This window comes from Oryzias melastigma, linkage group LG22 (assembly GCF_002922805.2).
Source record: "Oryzias melastigma strain HK-1 linkage group LG22, ASM292280v2, whole genome shotgun sequence".
NCBI lineage: Eukaryota > Metazoa > Chordata > Actinopteri > Beloniformes > Adrianichthyidae > Oryzias > Oryzias melastigma.
The window spans coordinates 17,889,187-17,909,233 of NC_050533.1; the positions used below are offsets into that span (position 1 = coordinate 17,889,187).

The following is a 20,047-nucleotide window of genomic DNA, read 5'->3' on the forward strand; positions in this document are numbered from 1 at the left end:
TTGATTTATTGCTTGAAAAAGAATGGGAAGAATCAAACATATCATTCCACCTCTACTGAGTTACATTTTAGATTTTTGCATAGTTGTCATAATCTGTTTATTTTTTATCAGTGCAGAATATGAAAATATTGATTTATTTTGTTCCAAGTTTTCTAACTGTTGTAATGTAATGTGACACATAAGTATTAGACATTGTCTGGTTTCTCAAAACCTGAAATAACAGAAGGCTGAGTAAACATTTCACATAGAAGTCATAAAGCAGTTTGAAGAGTGTAAAAGTGTTGCTTCCAAATGAAAGGTACCAGTTAATCTCTGTAAATATTTAATGGATTAAAGATTATGTTAATGAGTTTCACAAAAGAAATCAGAAAATATTCTGAAAAAAATACTTTTTCCTCCATAAACAGAGGACAACATACTGAAGCATTTAGGAAAGACCAAATGTCCACCATCAAATAAAAATAATATATAAAAGTGTTTGCACCTTCTGAGAGAAATAATTCACTGAAATGTTATATTTAAACTTCTTTTTTGTTTTTAGACATGTCAACGTGCTAAACAGCGCCTGATGGACCTCCCTCTGATTTGAGAGTCATTCTGGTGAAGATGTTTTCCTTTTGCACAGTCCAGCCGTGCCCATTACTGCACCCAGCGATGTTTTGCTGTGCTGCGATGTGCTCCCATCTGGTTTCAAGTGAAAATGCATCACTCCATTAACATTGCCTGTGATCTAGAGGATGCTTTAATCTAAGACTATAAACTCCACTTAATTACATCCTCCAAAGGAGCTCTATTAGTATAATGCAATCAAACAGGGAGCCCATCCATTTTGGCAAGTCAAACATGCTCAGATGGCTTTTGAAAGTGTTTACATTCGTCTTCTGATCAGATCATAAAATCATATTTGAAGGTCCCGAGTTCCAGGGCCTTGATTGATGCATGTGTTTGTGTGTAAAAGTAAAATGAATTGGTAATACATGCAAGACTCTGTTCCTTCACTGCAAAAAAAAAAAACTCCGTAACAATTGAGTTTTGGAGAGTCTAAACAGACTCTCTGTGTGGCAAGCTGATGACTTTATGCTTGACCTTTCATGGATCTCACTTCATAACCCCAAGTCATATTCATAATTGCTTTCTGTGTGTGTCATGCCAGATTCCAAAGCAGCATTTTTCAATGAATCCAAACTTCAAAGGGAAGAAAAGATGGTCTGGTTTAAAACTATACACTTAAAGCTTTCCTGTTAAACACAGTATTCCTGGCAATTACTTTTGCCATGGTGCCATGATGAAAAGGGCTGACATGCAAACAACTGAGACCAATGCAACAAGTCTGGCATTGTTTTGTACGTGTAATAACTTAAGTCAGATGTGCACAGTTGTTAGACCAAAAACCAAAGTCTGAGAAATATCAAAAAAGTCCATTTAAACCATGTATGTTGCTGAAAGGATGCAAATGTGAAGGTGTGAAGGGAATTATTCAAACTGGGGAAAGGTAAGAGGTTAAAAGAATTAAAAGAGAAATGTTTGGTGGTTTGTTTATTTCCATAAACAGCTAATTAGCAGTCTCCATATTGACTTCTATTGATCTGCCACGATAGCAGATTAAAAATAGGTTTGGCTGATTTAAACCTCCTGAAAGATGATTGTGTTTGTGTCTCGTTTGTCGAGCTCTGACGTGAGGAACTGTTTACAGCTGTCAGGAGTGTCAAACATGGAGGACCCCGATACTAGACGAACAGGCTGCAACAGGAAGACTGATGACAATTTATTTGGAAACAAAACACAGCCAAGTAGGGAAACTGAAATTATCTGGAACTCGGACTAAACCAAAGTTAAAGTGATATAAAAAAGAAGAGACATGGGGGCTTGAAAAGAAGAAGAGATGTTGATTAAGAAAAAACTCACTGTGACAGGCAGGCATGCAATTAGGCTTCTTAAAGAGAAATTAAGTAGTAAGTAGTTGGAACACAATCGCGAAAAGTGCTGACAAACCAAACCCATTCAAAAAATAACTGGAGGCTAAAAAAAAAGCGGATTTAAACAAGAATGCTCAATCATAACCCTTATCTATGCTTTCATAAGGAGAGGCAGTTTACCAGTCCATCGCTGGGCTGTGTAGAGTTAAAAAAAACTTGCATGCACGATTCAACTGAGGCTTTTAGAATTAGTGAAGAGGCAAAAAAGTATTTCTATTAACTTAATAACTACAAAATGAACAAATTTAATTTAAAAAAAATGCCCCAAAAGTCACGTCCATGCCACAGAAAGTGAATGTATTTATTTAATTATTTATTTATACATTCAGTTAAAGTCAATTTTATTTATATAACCAAAAATCACAAAGAAAATTAGCCTCATTGGACTTCATGCAGGTAATTTTCTTTCATCCATTATACATTTTCACCAACAGACTAAAGCCCAAAAGGTGAATAAACACACTAAAATATATCAAATAAATGTCATAAAACAGAGAGGTGCAGAGGTGAAAGGTCATGGCTTCAGCAGAGGTGCAGAGGTGAAAGGTCATGGCTTCAGCCTGCATGAATGTAGAGTCTACCCATACAGTATTGACCCCCATGTGTAAAATCACTGTGTAAATCCATTTGAAAAAGAGTTCACTTTAGACTAATGTAAAGAAAACCAAAAGCAAACGATTTTATTTTCATTAAAAGTTTAATAATTATTGTTTTGCTTTAGCTGTTAAGTGAGGATAACAAAGCTTGGTAAGAAAATATTCACAAAAAATATATAAAAACTCAGCTTAAGGCTATTGTGTTACATTTTAAATATGTATTTAGTTTAAAAACACCCTTTTTTTTAATATTTTACTTTCCAGTGACATGTTGTCAATAAAACTCTGTTTTCTTGATCATTTTAATTATATACAGTTTAATAAAAAGTTAAATAAATGTTATTGGGCTGAACACTTTCAAAATAAGCAACGATGTAATATTGGTTTGTAATAGATTTGCTATTGTGATTTTAAAGTATAATAATTATTAGAAAAGTTTTTTGAATGTTTAGTTTTTGTGTATTTGGTTTAAAATAGTTATATATATTATTATTATTATTATTTTCCAAGTTGACGTAATATCCTGTCCTCGTGCCAAACTTCCGCTCTCCTTCTTCCTGTGTAGAAGAGCAATGGCGTCACCTGTTGAGGTTTGTGTTTTTATCGACTTTGAGGTACTTTGTCACGGCAATACATTACTGGGAAAAACTTTTATTCTTATTAAATATCTCATTGTCGAGTAAAATGTTTTTTTTTTCGTCTTACTGTTGTTGTTTACTGTACAGTGTTGTTGCTACAAGCTAACCACTAGCTTAGCATAGCCATTAGCCTAGCCGCACTAGCTTGGTAACACCGTATGTGGTCTCTGCTGTTTTTGACGTTTTCTTGCTGTGCTCTCTGACATAAAATAGTGTTTTATGCGTTTGTGTTTCTCTTTTGTTTGCAGGAAACTCACACGACTGCCCATGACGAACAGACGGACTCCTTGGCTTCTCAAAAACGGGAGGCGAGGCTTCGTAAATTTCGAGAGTTGCATTTTAAACGGGTCTGTCCTACTTTAGATATGATATGAATGTTTCTTATAAAAACGAAGTGACTTGTTTTTTATTTATTAAAGGTTCTGTATTGTATGTTTGTACATAATACGGTCTCACAACCACACAGTCTTCAGCAGATTTTCGTCCATTCGATGATCACTCACAGCTTTTGTGGGTTTGTTGAATCTACAGAACGAAGCCCGAAAACTGAACCACCAGGAGGTTGTGGAGGAGGATAAGAGACTGAAACTGCCTTCCAACTGGGAGGCTAAAAAAGCCCGACTGGAATGGGAGCTTTCTGAAGATGAAAAGAAAAAGGTACTTGAGTGTGTTGATGTGTCTGTTCTCTCACCAGTGTTTTCTGAAAAACATTTTATTTCTAAAATATTAATTAGGGGCGTAATTTGAGGGAGTTTAAAGTCCTACACTAATAATGATTGTGTTTATACCATGTTCTTGTGGCATTTTCCCTATAATGGAGATCATATATAAAGAAAATTCAGTTTAAAATTGCATTTCTGAGTATTTGTTTTTTTCAAATCAGGAGCAAACGGGGAAAAAATGCAGTTGGAAAAAGCTGTGATGTAGAAACTACAATCACAGGGCCACAACCTCTCTCCTCCAATCCATCTTGATGCATCCACCTGTAGACAACTAGGTCCGTGTATGCCGGGGGTGTAAAACTCAATTTTTCAGGTGGCCAAAACACACCTTAGGTCCCAGGCTGAATAGGATAAACATTTATTAAACACACTAAAACAATTTTTCTTATACTTTAAAAATGTAACTTTTTGACATTAATATGAATAAAAACAGGCAGGAATATTATTCCAGAATAAATTAACTTAAACCTTAAATAACTTTCAGTATTATACTCTCCGTAAAAAAACATATTTTGACAAAATTATACAAGTTAAAAAAAGTGCAAGATAACACTGGGCTATTAACAACAATAAAATAAAATGATCTGGAGGACCGGATACTCGCCCCCGGGCCTTGACTTTGACACATGTGATGCACGTCTTTGTTTTCCTCATCCAAGCTGACATCTGGCTGAAAACCGTACAACTGGATGGCTCCAATATTGCTCGCCATTTTTGAGGCACCTGTAATGTTAGGTTGGGGGTGTAAGGGGCTGTAAACCAGCAAAAGAGAGTGTAAACAGAAGGATGTCAGAATGAAATCTAAAGACGTCCTGGTGCTCTGCAGAAACTGTCCTCAACACAAGTTTTAGATTTAAGCTAAAAACAGCATAATCATATTTAAAAGACCACTGGAAACACTTAAAATAGATTTAAAAAGAGGATTTGAGTGGGATTTTACAGCTCTAAAAAGTAGTCATTTTTTCCCCTCTAAATTCAAATCATAGACATTGATTGTTAAATGTTGTTTAAACTCAATAATGTGGCAGATTCCTTGTTCATTTGAGGCAAAGATGACGATGAACTTCATTAAAAAAAATTACTGTCCAAAGCAAATTCAAACTTATAAAAATTATGCAAAAATGAAGCAGATGAAGACAGATTATTTGTACATTTATTTTGTTATTAACATATAGAACAGAAATATGTTTCATAATTTAAGAGTAGCATTATATAAATAAAGCTTCAGAATATTTACATTCTGAGTTTAAGTATTTATTCCACAAAAGCTGCTTTATGTTTATCTAAATAAAGTGTCCTTTTGTAGGAATGTGCTGCCCGTGGAGAGGACTACAACAGAGTGAAACTGCTAGAAATCACAGCTGATGATGCAGAGCGGTGGGAAAGAAAGAAGAAGAAGAAGAATCCAGACACTGGATTTGCAGGTTGGTATTTGTGGGAAAGACTGGCGCCAATGATTTGCTCGAACTTGTCTTGTGGGATATTAGTGAGATAATTGCAGCATCAATTAAAGATTGATTAGTGGCCTACTGGTGTACTCCTCCAATGCAAAATGCCCCCAGAGGATAAATCTGAACAGTTTTTTTTTTCTGATAAAATCTTTAAGTTTGTTTGCTAACTTTGCGGTGGTGGAATAGAGCCAAGCAGCTAACAGAATGTCTAGAAACTAATAAATGTCAAGGCGAGCTCTGTTTTGGAATTAAAAGTTCGCAGATTTTTAGTTGTCAACATTTTTTTGGTGCATGTTAGGACCGGTTAACGTTTCTGATGGCAAAAATAGACAAACTATTCAAAGTTTGTTGCTCCAATTCCCTTTTTCAGTGGGATAAATGCTACTTCCTGCTGCTATTTACATTTGAAATTAATATTTTTTTCTTTAGTTTTACTGCTCTGTTTGGCTTTGGGAACTCATTTTGAGTTTAATGGTGTAACCTTGAATACTGTTCCTCGTTTATTGCAGGAATTAAATTCCAACAATAACTCCTCAGTACATACTTCATACAGTTTTCTCCAATGGACATAAACATTTTCACACTTTTTTCTCTTGTTTAAACTCTCAAAGTTCAAACCTTCATACAAAAAAAGATGTTCAGTATTATAGAATAAAACAAATGTCTGCTCACGATTGAGGATGCCACAAAATATGGCAAAATAAACACATTCTACATTCTGACTCAGGTGGCTAAATGACGGGGTTAACAGCCAATCGGGACGCAGAACGCAGTGCAAAAAAGCAGTGAGGAGATACTGTAAAAGCAAATATTTAGCTTCCTTGAAAGCTCAAAGTCACTGTCCCTTTCACCCACGCTCGCACACATTCACACACTGATCACGCAACTACCAACCTATACCCACCAGGAGCGATGTGGGGTTCAGTGTCTTGTCACGTCAACAAGCAAGGTGGGGATTGAACGTGCGATCTCCTGATCAGAGGTTGATCGCTTTACCTCTTCATCACAATTACATTAGCCAGATGTACTACTATCAGATTTTTCATGTTGTCCTCCTTATTTCTGCTTTTACCATTTTTATTTTTTTACATTTTGTGTGCTTATTTTGTTTATTATTTACAGCACATTGTGTTCTTTGTCCTGATTGGCTGTAGAGCATTTTCAATCATCTCCAAATTTACATAAGTCTTTGACTGCTAGCAGTGTTATTCTGAGGTGTTTTTCTATGAAGGTCTAAACTTTAAGAGAGTTTAAACATGAGAGGAAAGGTTTTTCAAAGTGTGTAGTAAATAGTTTTATTGCCTTAGATCATTTATAATAATTAGAAAGAAATAAAGCTGACTACTTTGCGATTTGCTAGATACTTTTTAGAACGTAACTCCTGTAATAAACCGCTGTATTGCTGTTAAAAACTACAGGAGGGAACTTAAGAAATTCAGTCCAGGTCAGAAATATTCATGCTAATGAACTGACCTTCTAAATGTATCTTACAAACTAGTAGTGTTTGTTAAATTACTTCTGAAAATGCCATCACCTTTACTTATTGGATAATAAGTTGTGGGGGAAACAAACCTCATGTGATCATGAAAACTATTAAAGTCTCACTTCAGTCATATGTTGATCTATTTACATTTATTAATTATAAATATGCATTTTTTGCTAAAATAAAAAACCTTTAGTTTTCTACTTTTACTATTACTGTTTGGTGATGATTCTCAGCAATGTACTATTAAGTTAATACTTCAAACTTCTTAGATGTGCAGAAGAACCGCTTCTGTTTAAAACCAAGCTGGGGAGGGCGAGTGCCAATCATTTAAAGCTGTTTTTATTCAATCTATCAAGAAGAAAAGATTCTAAATGCCATCTGCCCCGTTACAACCCCCCTGAGTTTAAACAAACTCTGGAAAAGATCAATCCCCACAGGGGCTTCAGGAGAGGACAGGAGCTGGCGGGTTGCCTCCGGTCCTCCTGAAGCGGCCGCAAACTGTGTTTCTGAGCCTCGTGCCTGCTTCCTGTTTGTTCCACTAATTATACCTTCTTTTTTCCCTCTCTCCGTGTCTCAAAAACCCACACAACGGACAAAAGGTTACGCCGAGGCCCAATTCCGCCAGTACCAGAGACTCACAAAGCAGATCAGACCAAACTTGGAAAGCTATGAGAAGCTGAGGGAAGAAAGGTGAGCCGAACTGGAAAACGAGCTGCAACACCTCTGAATGAACTGTTGTGACCCAACACTCCAGAAATGAGTTTCATTTGATAATTGTTGAGGGAATTCGTGTTAAAGTGAAAAAGAATTTAATGCCTGGAGGTTTTTCACCCTTAAAAAAAACTGCCACATGCACAAGCTCAGAAGATGCACCAGATTTGCCCTGAAGCCCCACTTTTCCCATTTGGATGGTCCTAGTCACGATGATGGAAGAGAAAACCCACTTTTAGTCTCTTTTTTGGAACGCTGATTATCCTTAATTATGTATTTCTAATTCTTTTGCTGGCGCTCCACAGCGGTGAAGACTTCTACCCCACGTCAAATAGCCTGATCCACGGAACCCATGTTCCCACAAAGGACGGCATTGACCGCATGGTGGAGGATGTTGAGAAACAGTAAGTCACATTCAGCAGAGATAAGAAACAAAATGTCTTCCAGCTTTTTTGACCTTTTTGCTTAATTTGAGTCTGGCCTCTATAACTATCGAGCCCCAATCAGAGCCAACGAGCAGAAGGTTAATTATAGAACATGTGCGTCTCAGTTTGATTTTTTTGTCCATTCAGAAACTCTTTTTGAGCGCTCTTACTCACAACCCTGGTGACCCGTACGGTTGTAGGTGTTAGTGTCGCCACAGTTGGAGATCATCTGAAAATGGTTATAATTTTCACATTTTAGATTGAAATGGATCCATAAATCCTGTTTAGTCTTCCCTTTTTTTAACATCTTGTACTTTAGTCTCAGGAGTATTTTTCCATGAACTGTTTATTATCAGAGATGGCCTCAGGCCTGTGTTGTAGATGCAACTGTTGGGCATTAGACAAGGTTCAGCTGCCAGAGTGTGACGCACCAAAAAAGCAAAACAAAAATGCTTTGAAGATACAAAATCATGAGTGGGAGCTCAAACTGACAGTTTTTTTGTTTTTTTCGTGGGTTCGAGGTTTTTTGGGGTATTTTTCTTTTTTGCCAAATTTAAATACCCAGTCCTAAATCATGATGGCCGATTAATATTTGAAATGCCATGGAGGATGGACACACTGCTTAACAAAATCTCCAATGAACTGCTTTGGTTTCTCTTCCCAGGATTGAAAAGCGTGCTAAGTACAGCCGGCGCCGTGCCTACAACGACGACGCAGACATCGACTATATTAATGAGAGGAATGCCAAATTCAACAAGAAGGCCGAGCGTTTCTACGGCAAATACACGGCAGAGATCAAACAGAACTTGGAGAGAGGCACCGCCGTCTGAGAGGCTTCAGTCAAGTCCTTCACTCTTTGGTTTCCTTCAGGAGTGTTTTGTAAATCAGTTTTTATGTTACTCTGACAGATATCCCAGAAGTATTCATTTTCCCTTGTATAACATTGAAAGTTTATGCAACATTCGTTACCTTGTTTTGAATTAAACCTTTCCATCCCTACATCCAGTTATCTCATGACAGCTGATATTTTGAACCTGGGCCTGAATCCCCATCAAACCTCCGGGCATGTTCTTCAGAGCATGTAAACCAAAAGAATGCTTGAGTGTAGGGGATCGAAGAGATAAGAGTTATCAGTGGAGTAATTCAACTTATCACCTCTATCTCCCCTGAGGTTACAACATGAGCAGCAAGGCCTTGTGACTGGAGATGAGAAAAGCAAACAGCTTCACATGCAAGTCTCTTCTCAGTCAATGAAGAATGTAGTGGAACAGCGCCCTCTGCAGGACACTGGGTAGTTTTCTTTTTTTCTTTAGTCTTGCATGTTTTGGATTAGAGATTTAAAAGATCTCAATTTACAGTCGTTTTAAGTGTTTTCTGATCCTTCCAATGCAGATACTCCCGAGCTAAAAATGTATTTGTTCATCATTCAGGGTTTAGATTCACTGTGAAAGGATTTTAAAATGAATAAAAACTCCACAGAATCGTACTGCATCATTTTTATAGAACCTCAATGTACACCACCTTACATTGTGATCGACTTGTACTTTGTGCAGCTTTACATCTTACCCAACTGCAGATCATTCTTAGTATTCTGGTGGACAACTTTAAAAGACTGGTCCTTAATAAAAACAGGCTACATTAAACCCTGACTGTATGAAAAAGCAGTACTTTAAGTGGATATGGTTTTAAAAAACTGGTTTTATTTTGCCTTTAAACAGCACTCGTCTTTTTATAGAGAAATTTTTTTAGATATTTCAACATTCAAAACTATTTTCAAAAAAAAGGACATCCAGATAAAGACGCAAGAGAACCAGAGCAAATGGCACTGATGTAATTGTGCAGATTTGCCTTGATTTAAGGTGAAACACTGACACATAGTGGCCACTGTGAGAAATTACAAGTTGGTTCTTGCAGATTGAAATGTAACTTTCAGTTTGGTTAGAGTACATGAAGCACAAGAAAACTTGAGCATATAAAATGTATAATGAAAATTTAATAGATTACATGACAAAAGACTTGTGAAGAAATGATTTTATTGAACAAATAAATAAGTACAATATATACAAGAGGAAAAATTCCCACCTGAATTGTTCACCTCTTCTCATAAAATTTTTGTTTCTGAAAGAAAAAAATGCCACGAAATAATTCTTCATTATATGTACAAACTATTTACAATATTTACACAGTCTATGAAGCTACACTGTTGTGGCTCAAAGCTTATTTGCGTGCACTTTGGCCCGAACCGATTGGAATCCAGCTGCCGTAGGGCTTCCTGCTTTCATAGCTGTCCACTCTGGAAGTTAGCTTAGCAGGAGATGGAGCTACTGCTGTTGGTTTGGCCATAGAGTTCTGAAGAGGGAAAAAAAACACTTAATATAAAAGTTTCAAATACGAAATCAAACTTGTGATGGGTCATTTGAACTTACATTCAAGCTGAAGGCAATTTGACCTTTAGAGGACAGTCTGGGGCTGGACACTTCAGGCTCCACCTCAATGTCCTAGATTCAAAAAGGAAGACATTTACAATGTGAATTGTGTGCAGAAAGGAACAGTTTCATGTCCACATAACTCAGGTCTAATGGAAGCTTACAATCAGCCCCCATTTAACTGACATTAAGGACAAAAGAAAAAATAAAAATTCTATGAAAAGAGATGACATAAATTCACAAAAGTAGTGAAGCAAACACGAGGATGCGAGTTCCCCATCCCTTTAGCACACATCTGTGTACCAACTTATCTGTGGCAAACGGAGAGGTGTTCCTGTCTTATAGTTCTCTTGACAGGTATAGTCACTATTATGAAGTCCACACAGCTGTGCCCCATCAGCGAGTGGAGAGGTCTGTTAAATAACAACCAATTTCATCTGCAAGCATAAATACATTTGAAGAGACAAACTTCTAAATATCTGCACTTTCCCTCGTAAATAAATAAACAATGGTCTAGACTGCAGATATGAGTACTGTGTTATCTTGAGCTTAACCCTGAACTGATGACTTCAAAAGTTACAAAATTCATCAGATAACCTTTAGGCAAACAAATACTTTTGTCACCCAAGTCACATGACAGCCCTTTTATCCCAGGTGCCGGTGAGTGAAGATCACTGTCATGTTATCTATGAAGAAAGGAATAAATACAGAGAGTACATGTTCTCCTTCACGGCGCCAAATGTTAAGACAAAGCAGGGAGATATGCAGACATCGTTGAAAGGTTCTTGACAGTTTGATAAATAGTTTTAGCACATTTTAAAAACATTACAATATTGTTTATTAATGCACGTTCAGTGCCCATCTTATATCAACATGACCTGATAAGAGTTTTTTTTTAACAATGGAGGCCAATTTATGTTTTAGATTTTTCACTAACTTCCTTCAGTCAGTTATATCACCTGTCATAATACCCACCTGAGGTCCGGTCCTTTCAGAAACGTGCCTCCTCCTGAATGGTGGTTCTGGTGACAGTGGTCTGGGCTCTGGTTCTTCGGACAGGATGGGTTTCACACTCTCAGGAAGTTCTATCTTCTCCACTCCAAGGATCTTCATGGCGTTGGCCTTAGCAGCTTCAAGGAGTCTCCTTTTTTCTGTAAAACAAAACAGGTGCAAAACTCAATCAAATGTCTCCTGCGAAACTGTAAAAAACTTGTTTGATGGTATTGGACTTACCATCAAGGCTCAAGCTGACAGAGCGCACAGGACTCCTGGATCTGGATCTGCGCCTGTAGAATCTAGGAGGGGATGGAGATGGAGAGAATCTGCTTCTGAACTGACCAGCTGGTCTCCTATAGCGACTCCAGCGACCCAAAGACCTGGAGCGGGATCTTGAATATCTGCGACGGCGGTAGTATCTGTCTGGTGAGGGGGAGCGGCTGTAGGAGCGGGAATGGGCTCTGTAACGACGTGATGGGGAGCGGCGGTAGTGGCGCCGGCCAGATCTTCTGTGTTCATCACACCGACAGCGAGATGATCGGCGCCGGCAGCGAGGGTGAGAGCGAGACCTGAACCGAGACGAGGACCGGCTCCTTGAAGATGAACTGGAGGAAGATGATGATCTGTCACGTCTTCCTCGCCTCTTGTAGTGACCAGAACCTGAGGAGCGGCTGCTGCGATGACTGGAACTGCTCCTCGACCGGGAGCGGGAATGAGAAGAACCGGGGCTTTTCCGGTCAAAGATCACGTTGAGGCCATCGGTGTGGCGAGCCTTGGCCATGGCAGAGTGAGAATTCACTTGTTCAGCCATGGTGTTAAGCGTTCTGCCTCAGGCTAAAATAAAAACGAAGACGAAAGGTCAGCGCACTTCCAACCTTAGCAAGTAAACAATAGAAAACCTGTGTTGTGTAACCGCTGCTCAATGGCGCCCCTAGAGGAAACACAGCTGTTGCGTAACAGTCAACCCGTTCTGGAAATTTCCACGCTTAACCAAGCTAACAGATAAGCTAACTAGCCTAACATACTTCCGCTTTATTCTAAACATTTTTCTCTATATTTGTCGGGGATTAATCTTAGATAAACACAATACTTTTACCGAATACAACTTCAACCAATAGTTTTTATACTGCCATTGTGAGAGACTTACCAGGTCAACTGTAGCGGGAAGCCTTTTGCCAGAAAAACACCAACAAAATCACAAACACTACCAACAACAATGAAGGTAATGTTTTTGAAGAAATAGCGATCAAATATCTAAGTTTTTTTTAAGCTAGTTGCGAGAGTTAACCACGTTTTGGTTTTGTCGTCCTCGAACACGAACTATGCGCTGTCGTCACTCCTGACTGACTGAAAGACAACCCACCAGGCAGCCAGTTGGCCAGTTCTATTTGAGAGGCTTCTGGAATTTTCCATTCGTTCCTGGACGATTCCATTCACCGGAAACCCCTACCACTAACATTTAACAGAATTTAATATGGATAAATGGTTTGTAATTAAATAGCATTTATATATTTTTTTTTATCAAGTAATGATATTAACACTAACAAATTGAGAAGTAACACGCAAGATCCAGGATTAAGAATTATTATATTCGATGATTATTTAAACTCAGCTTAGTTTTATGTGTGGAAAAATGTGTTATATATATCTCATAGGGTTAATTTTTTTAAACCAATAACAATCAAGGTTAATGTTTTTATTGACGTTTTGGTTCCAACAAAGAGAGATCATGGGGCAAGTTATCTCCACATTCCAAATATAGCTTAAACAAATTATTAAAAAAAAAAAAAAAAAAAAAAACTTTAAACTTTTAGGCATCTTACATAGTAGACATTATTAATCTTATTTGCATTTTTTATTGAAAACCATTTCAGGCAATTAGTCTAACTCTTAATTTATTTTTTTAAAATAATACCATCCATGCTTCCAGCAAACATCAGTTCATTCTCACAGGTTCTTAGTGTCCACACATAATCCAATAATTTGAATGAGACACATTCCAGTAGTTCAACACAACTTTATTGACATCTACAAATGAACAATGCACTATAGAAATAATCCCACCTGATACGAGTTCTTCAAATCTTCACATATAAAGTTTTGACATCTGAAAGAAAGAAAAATGACCACGAAGTGATAAACCATTATTTTTTTATACAAACTATTTACAATATTTACACAGTCCATGCAGCTACACCATTGTGGCTCAAAGCTTATTTGCGTGCACTTTGGCCCGAACCGATTGGAATCCAGCTGCCGTAGGGCTTCCTGCTTTCATAGCTGTCCACTCTGGAAGTTAGCTTAGCAGGAGATGGAGCTGCTGCTGTTGGTTTGGCCATAGAATTCTGTAGAGAGAAGGCAATACTGATAAGAAGCTGAAATAAAATGCAATATTTATAGCTTATTACCTAATGCCATGTATTTCACTTACATTTGTGCTGAAAGCAATGTGTCTTTTTGGAGACATCATGGGGCTGGACACGTCAGGATCAACATCCCTGTCCTAATTTTAAAAAAAGAAGACAAAGTAAGTAAGAAAGAATAATATTTGTATAGCATACATTTAGGCAACTGATCTAAATCCTGTAACGCCCGTTTTAAGAAATGAGTATCAAACTGAAGCTTTCACACTACTTCATGTCAACACAGTCACTCCCAGTTTTCAAAGCACTACCAACTTATCTTCAGCAAATGAAGAGCTGCTCCTGTCTTTAGTTTGACAGGTTTTCTCAAAATAATGTGGTCCACACACCTGTGCTCCAACAAAAACTGCAGATCTGTTAAAACACAACCCATTTCATCTGCAAAAAATATGTACATTTGATTTGTCAAAGTTGTAGCCATGAAACAACAGAAAAAGTTGACAAATAGTCTTGATGTGAATAAAAAAAATGCATGAATTATTAGTTGTAGTGTGTCTTTTGTGATATATTTAAATGTATCAGTTGTTTTAGCTAGTTACCAATTTAAAAAAAAGTTGCAAATGTCACGCAAAACAAATATTTTGGTCACCCCAAGTCACATGACAGCCGTTTAATCCCAGGTGTTGATGAGTGAAGATCACTGTCATGTTATCTATGAAGACAGGGATAAATAAAGAAAGCAGATGTACTATTTCGTGAAGTTAAATGTTGGCACAAAACAGTAAATTAAAAGCAATATGGACAACTTGAAGAAGAGTTCATGACCAAGGGAGTTTCTGGAAGTATAATAAAATTGGACTTAAAGGTGCAAACTTAAATTAGCAAGATCAAAATCTTTATCAGAAGATTCTATGAAATAGTAAAATTAACATATTTTATAGTAATCAACAGATGACTTTGTTTTTAAATGCTTAGACTTCATTTAAATTTAGATTAAATTTGAAAAACAAAATCTACCTTAACTAAAAAAGTGTATATATATTTTTTAGCATCTGTCTTAATATCCACCTGAGGTCCGGTCCTTTCAGAAACGTGCCTCCTCCTGAATGGTGGTTCTGGTGACAGTGGTCTGGGCTCTGGTTCTTCGGACAGGATGGGTTTGACACTCTCAGGAAGTTCTATCTTCTCCACTCCAAGGATCTTCATGGCGTTGGCCTTAGCAGCTTCAAGGAGTCTCCTTTTTTCTGTAAAACAAACAGGTAAATGCTATGTCTCCTGCAAAAAGTGGGATAAATTCCAATTTATTTGAACTTACCATCAAGGCTCAAGCTGACAGAGCGCACAGGACTCCTGGATCTGGATCTGTAGGTTCTGTATGGGGATGGGGAGAATCGGAATCTGAGAGGGCTCACGGGTCTTCTGTACTGCCTCCAGCGACCCAAAGACCTGGAGCGGGATCTTGAATATCTGCGACGGCGGTAGTATCTGTCTGGTGAGGGGGAGCGGCTGTAGGAGCGGGAATGGGCTCTGTAACGACGTGATGGGGAGCGGCGGTAGTGGCGCCGGCCAGATCTTCCTTTGTGTTCATCACAGCGACAGCAGGAGGAGCGGCGCCGGCAGCGAGGGTGAGAGCGAGACCTGGACCGTGACGAGGACCGGCTCCTTGAGGTTGAACAGGAGGAAGATGAGGATGAAGATCTGTCACGTCTTCCTCGCCTCTTGTAGTGACCAGAACCGGAGGAGCGGCTGCTGCGACTGCTGGAACTGCTGCTGCTCCTCGACCGGGAGCGGGAATGAGAAGATCCGGGGCTTTTCTGGTCAAAGATCACGTTGAGACCATCGGTGTGGCGAGCCTTGGCCATGGCAGAGTGAGAATTCACTTGTTCAGCCATAGTTCCCTTCTCTGCTGAAGAAAACTGAAAAGAAAAAGCAGCCAAACATCAGAAAATGTAGTTATTTGTTTACATCATAGCCAGTCAACTAGCTTAACAATTTATTTAGTGTCATCTGCTATGGCTGGGCAGATATTTTTCATGAGTAAATCTGATTGAAAGACAATGGTTGCATTGAATGCGATTATAGCTCCCCCTAGCGTTACAGAAATGCATTACATATTAACCCACATCATGATGGAAACTTCTAGAGCGCCGCGTGCTGAAAACAATAGAACAAGCGATGTCTTCTCCTAGTTCAAATAATTTCACGTTTAAAATCAATAAACAAACAATCAATTACTGAAATATATTTAAAAATATATATATTTTTTATATTGTAATGTTATAAATTTCGGTATGAAACGGTGGTAAGATGAATCCATATCTATCTTACCAGGTCAGGTGCAGGCGCAAAAAGGGTCTTTTTCTCCGATTATTCTTTCAAAATTATTTCCTAAATGGTCGCAAGTAACAATAAATTTTCAAGTTTCTTGGAGAGCTGTCGAAGCTATGGGCGATGTGTCACCTCCTCAGTCCTCACTAGCGTTGTGAGCAGCAGCAGACTGCACCACGGCTTATATAAAGGCTATCTCCAGTTCTGGAATTTTCCATCCTGTGGTTGTTACCAGCATGGACTGCAGAATTCAGTGCTAGAAGCTCACTTTTATTCAGTTGCAAAACATTTTCTTGGAATAAGTAAACATTTTAAGATTGCATTTGAAGCTGCAGCTTATTTGATTGATTTCAAGTTGTAAACACTCGTGTATTTATATTTTATCATTCGCTGTGCTTCCTAGATTTTGATGTAAAGAATGCATTTCTTTCTATCATCACAATATATTTGACCCCTCTTTTTTTGTGGCGGAGAAATATTAAGATGCAACTCAAAATTATATTGGCTAAATATTTTTATTTGCAAGTTGCACGAAAAATTGTTTGTTTTATCTGTTTTTTTTTAACATTTTATGGCAAAAACATTAAAAAGATGTGGTGCCAGAAACACGATTTTCTACACGATTTGTTTTAACTTTCTGCAAATTTATTTTTCTTTGTTTCCCTGAAGCACATTTGTTTACAACCACAACAAAGATAACGAAATGCACAATATTCTAAATCTAAATAATATTTTAGCTAATTATTATGTTCACAATTGCATTTTTAAATAATTTATTTAAACACCAACGTTTTTTTTTTTTTTTTTTACATTTTAGAAAAATCCATTGTCCATGGAGTCGAGTGATTTATTTATTCAATTTGTACTTCAGGGCCACCGTAGAAATAAGTCCATAGGCTGCTCATGACATCTCGCGATATCTTACGCGATCTGGCCTGTTTACTTTCGGCGTACCTCAGCTTCTTCATTACTTTCCCTCCCCGCTGATAGCCAGTTGTGAAAGGCACCCTATCAACTACACATTCTTCGAGCGCAGAGATGGCTGTCCTGACCGCGTTACCATCCGACTTTGGATATGTAATTTTTACGTACCTCTATAGCTGGATTATGATGGCCTATTTGGCAGTCAAAGTTGGGTCGGCAAGAAAGAAGTACGGCGTTAAGGTATTGTGTTATTTTCCTTTCGTACCGTTATGATGTTTAAAGTTAACTCATTAAAAATTCGAATTATTTTTAATTTGGAGGAATAACCTTTTGTTTCCGGTTTGTTCTGCAGTATCCCACCATGTACAGCGACAAAGATCAAGTTTTCAACTGCATTCAGAGAGCACACCAGAATACCTTGGAGGTGTACCCCCAGTGGCTCGTTTTCCAGACCATCGCTGCACTCGTCTATCCGGTTTGTAGTTTACAAATTTGTTCATCGATTGCATGTATTTAATGTCCGTTTGAATCATTTAAAAAGACTGAACAGATCTCTGAATTTTTGATTAGTCATTGTGTCACATTTGTGCAGGGATAGGCCACTCCTCCTGAACTTTGACATGTATTCTCCACAAAACAGGCCTTACAAGCATTGCTCGGATGATTAAACATAAGCCCTGCCTGCATGTCCATGTATTCATTATTTATTTAAAAAGACAAATAAATCATGATTTTATTGATTTATTATTATTATTAATATTTATTTTTTTCTCTGCTTTTACCCAGTTAACTGCATCTGTCCTGGGTGCCATTTGGGTGACCAGCAGGTTTTCTTACGCCTGGGGCTACTACACCGGAGGTAATGTCTAGGAAGTGTTGAATAATCAAAATGTTTTCTTATTTCATCTTTATCAGAATTAATGTTTAATCAGAATCACTATGTCGCAACACAACAAATCAGAAGCATAAAGGACAGGCATCATAAAGGTCAATGTGCAGTAATGGCTTTGATAGCTCTTTATTGAAGTTTGTTAAATTATTTACACTTAAGTACACAATTAAAGTTATTCTATGAAAAGGTCAGTATCGAGGCTATTTGACAACATTTCCCTTTTTGTGTATATTTAAATTAGTGTTTGCTTTATTTCAGATCCTGCAAAGAGGATGAATGGAGCCTACGGCTACATTGGATATCTTGGAGTCATCTTTCTGTCAATATATATTGCCCTGCAGCAGCTGGGAATTTTCTAAGATGAACATCAATTAATTTTTACATCTGGCTCGAAAGTTTCCTGGGTTTTGCCTACTAACATGAATTTTTCAGTTACTAATCATTCTTCAATATTTTTGACGTTAATATTTCTCCTTACATAGATCGCTATTAAATTCTGTTTTCATATGTAGCACAACTTTTGTGAATGCATTATTCACTTGTGTATTACACCATATGACTTTGTAATTCTCTTTATCTTCTCATTGTTTATGCAGATTAGTGGTAGAAAGATATGATGCGACCTTTGATGATTTAGTCTCACATTTTTGATTTGAATCAAATTTTCGGATGTTTCAATTCATTTTTAGCAATTCAAGAATGTTTTGTGTTAATTTTTTTAATTGAAATTTGTTTAAACATGAATACTTTCTTTTTGCTTTAAGAAACGTCTTAAATGTCTTTACTACTACACAACATACAGCTATAAATTAGTCTGTTTAAGGGTGATTTAAGCTGCCATTTGGAGCCACTTTTGTGTGAACAAAGCTGGTTGTCATTTCTAATAAATTTCATAGCTTTCTTCTTGGTGTGGATTCTTGTCTTCAGTTATTTTTTTCCTCTTGAATCCTTTGTTCAAATGAAAGGATGGAATAATGAGCAAAATCTAATACAAGGAAACTTTCTCATATTATAAACTTGAATTATCCAAAGTGGCTGGGGAAGTTTGAAAGATACAAGAAATGTTTGTAATGAAAATTGAATATTTTGGCTGGACTATTTTTTTTTTTTATTCTGAGAAACCTATTGTCAATTTAACAAAAAAAGCATGAAAATTACATCTACAGTTTCGGGTCTTTAAATGTAACAAGGTAAATAAGAAATGTAAACAGAAAATGTGCTGAAACTGACCCAGTTCTAAAGTTGCAACAAAGAAAGAAAAATGAATCCAAACCTGGAAAATCCTAAATCTACTTATAAAAGAAAATTACACCAGGACAAGCGTATCTTTACCCGACATATGTGGTGTGTTGTTGCTCTGAATTGAGAATTATATGTATCTCCGTTGTAGGTTTATTATTTTCTAGTCTTGGGAAAAAAAAAGATTGAGTTTAGAATAACAGGTTAATTATGAAATGAAGTTGCATAAAGAATCAATTTAGAAAAATATTTGTATTCTACCGTTTATTAGGCATTAAACAATTCTAGACTGCAGTAATTTTAAAAAAATAATTCCTACTTGGGGTGTATCTCTGCTTTATTCGATTCTATACCAATCCTCTGTCAAATTTACCAACTTTTCTAAAAGAAATATGCTCTTAGAAATGTTTTGTAACAGTGGCAATTTATTTTTTATGTTGCAAAGTTTTTTTATTATGAACTTGAACCTTTTATAATCTTGATGGTTGGGAAATAGTTTGTAGAACAAAATGGGCAGTGATCATTGCTGCAACATTCAACGCACTGTTTCATCTAGAGACTTCCTCTTTTGAATTGTTATCCATCTGGGAAAAAAAGATACACCTGTCAAATATAAGGTAAATAGTAATTTAGTTCTGAAAAATACAGCATAAATAAATAAATTTTCCTAAACATCAAGTTATTTAACATATTTTTAAAACGTTTAAATAAAACTAAAGAAAATGCAATCCCATGGAAAGTTGCGCATGCGCACGGCCGTTTTATAGATACGCAGGGGAGCTTGTCTTCAGTCGCTGTGGGCGGGGCAGACACCGAAACTGAAGTGTTAGGGGAGATGCTTTTAAAACTGTCGAAGCAGTTTGAGCACAATGCT

The 20,047-nt window shown here is 37.2% G+C and overlaps 4 protein-coding genes across 8 annotated transcripts; 2 read left to right on the forward strand and 2 right to left on the reverse strand.

Annotated features, from left to right (window-relative positions):
* Positions 1-3,092: 3,092 nt before the first annotated feature.
* syf2 (SYF2 pre-mRNA-splicing factor) lies at positions 3,093-9,488 on the forward strand. The gene is made up of 7 exons (XM_024258618.2): positions 3,093-3,162; positions 3,459-3,557; positions 3,742-3,867; positions 5,239-5,356; positions 7,469-7,559; positions 7,886-7,984; positions 8,670-9,488. The coding sequence occupies exons 1-7, from the start codon at positions 3,145-3,147 to the stop codon at positions 8,833-8,835; spliced, it is 717 nt and encodes a 238-aa protein (XP_024114386.1). The 5' UTR covers positions 3,093-3,144; the 3' UTR covers positions 8,836-9,488.
* A 530-nt stretch (positions 9,489-10,018) lies between these two features.
* Positions 10,019-12,791, reverse strand: LOC112136634 (arginine/serine-rich protein 1). The gene is made up of 5 exons (XM_024258505.2): positions 12,575-12,791; positions 11,665-12,261; positions 11,407-11,582; positions 10,432-10,503; positions 10,019-10,354 (listed from the first exon to the last, which is right to left on the reverse strand). The coding sequence occupies exons 2-5, from the start codon at positions 12,236-12,238 to the stop codon at positions 10,223-10,225; spliced, it is 954 nt and encodes a 317-aa protein (XP_024114273.1). The 5' UTR covers positions 12,239-12,261; positions 12,575-12,791; the 3' UTR covers positions 10,019-10,222.
* Positions 12,792-13,424: 633 nt separating this feature from the next.
* Positions 13,425-16,303, reverse strand: LOC112136460 (arginine/serine-rich protein 1). 5 transcript variants are annotated; one of them, XR_002917385.2, is made up of 6 exons: positions 16,119-16,302; positions 15,106-15,706; positions 14,859-15,034; positions 14,180-14,204; positions 13,859-13,930; positions 13,425-13,772 (listed from the first exon to the last, which is right to left on the reverse strand). XR_002917385.2 is itself a non-coding variant. In XM_024258199.2 (5 exons), exons 2-5 carry the CDS (start codon positions 15,680-15,682, stop codon positions 13,641-13,643), a joined length of 957 nt encoding a protein of 318 aa, XP_024113967.1. In that variant the 5' UTR covers positions 15,683-15,706; positions 16,119-16,295; the 3' UTR covers positions 13,425-13,640. The 5 variants fall into 5 exon arrangements, 1 of the variants encoding a protein (XP_024113967.1); XR_002917382.2 differs by having other exon boundaries at positions 13,728-13,772; positions 14,110-14,204; positions 16,119-16,303; XR_004947009.1 differs by having other exon boundaries at positions 13,741-13,772; positions 13,859-13,936; positions 14,110-14,204; positions 16,119-16,303.
* Positions 16,304-17,043: 740 nt separating this feature from the next.
* mgst3b (microsomal glutathione S-transferase 3b) lies at positions 17,044-18,835 on the forward strand. Its single transcript, XM_024266516.2, has 4 exons — positions 17,044-17,282; positions 17,395-17,517; positions 17,829-17,901; positions 18,193-18,835. Exons 1-4 carry the CDS (start codon positions 17,157-17,159, stop codon positions 18,291-18,293), a joined length of 423 nt encoding a protein of 140 aa, XP_024122284.1. The 5' UTR covers positions 17,044-17,156; the 3' UTR covers positions 18,294-18,835.
* Positions 18,836-20,047: the final 1,212 nt, after the last annotated feature.

Excerpts from the sequence above, each read along its gene's own strand:
- LOC112136460 (XM_024258199.2), bottom strand. The coding sequence starts at position 15,682 with ATGGCTGAACAAGTGAATTCTCACTCTGCCATGGCCAAGGCTCGCCAC. Across the intron at positions 15,035-15,105 it reads TGTCAGCTTGAGCCTTGATG|AAAAAAGGAGACTCCTTGAA; the intron begins GTAAGTTCAAAT and ends TTTGTTTTACAG. Across the intron at positions 13,931-14,858 it reads CTGAAAGGACCGGACCTCAG|GACAGGGATGTTGATCCTGA; the intron begins GTGGATATTAAG and ends TTTTAAAATTAG.
- syf2 (XM_024258618.2), top strand. Across the intron at positions 3,558-3,741 it reads GAGAGTTGCATTTTAAACGG|AACGAAGCCCGAAAACTGAA; the intron begins GTCTGTCCTACT and ends TTGAATCTACAG. Across the intron at positions 3,868-5,238 it reads CTGAAGATGAAAAGAAAAAG|GAATGTGCTGCCCGTGGAGA; the intron begins GTACTTGAGTGT and ends GTCCTTTTGTAG.
- mgst3b (XM_024266516.2), top strand. The coding sequence starts at position 17,157 with ATGGCTGTCCTGACCGCGTTACCATCCGACTTTGGATATGTAATTTTT. Across the intron at positions 17,283-17,394 it reads GAAAGAAGTACGGCGTTAAG|TATCCCACCATGTACAGCGA; the intron begins GTATTGTGTTAT and ends TTTGTTCTGCAG. Across the intron at positions 17,902-18,192 it reads CTGGGGCTACTACACCGGAG|ATCCTGCAAAGAGGATGAAT; the intron begins GTAATGTCTAGG and ends GCTTTATTTCAG.
- LOC112136634 (XM_024258505.2), bottom strand. The coding sequence starts at position 12,238 with ATGGCTGAACAAGTGAATTCTCACTCTGCCATGGCCAAGGCTCGCCAC. Across the intron at positions 11,583-11,664 it reads TGTCAGCTTGAGCCTTGATG|AAAAAAGGAGACTCCTTGAA; the intron begins GTAAGTCCAATA and ends TTTGTTTTACAG. Across the intron at positions 10,355-10,431 it reads AAATTGCCTTCAGCTTGAAT|AACTCTATGGCCAAACCAAC; the intron begins GTAAGTTCAAAT and ends TTCCCTCTTCAG.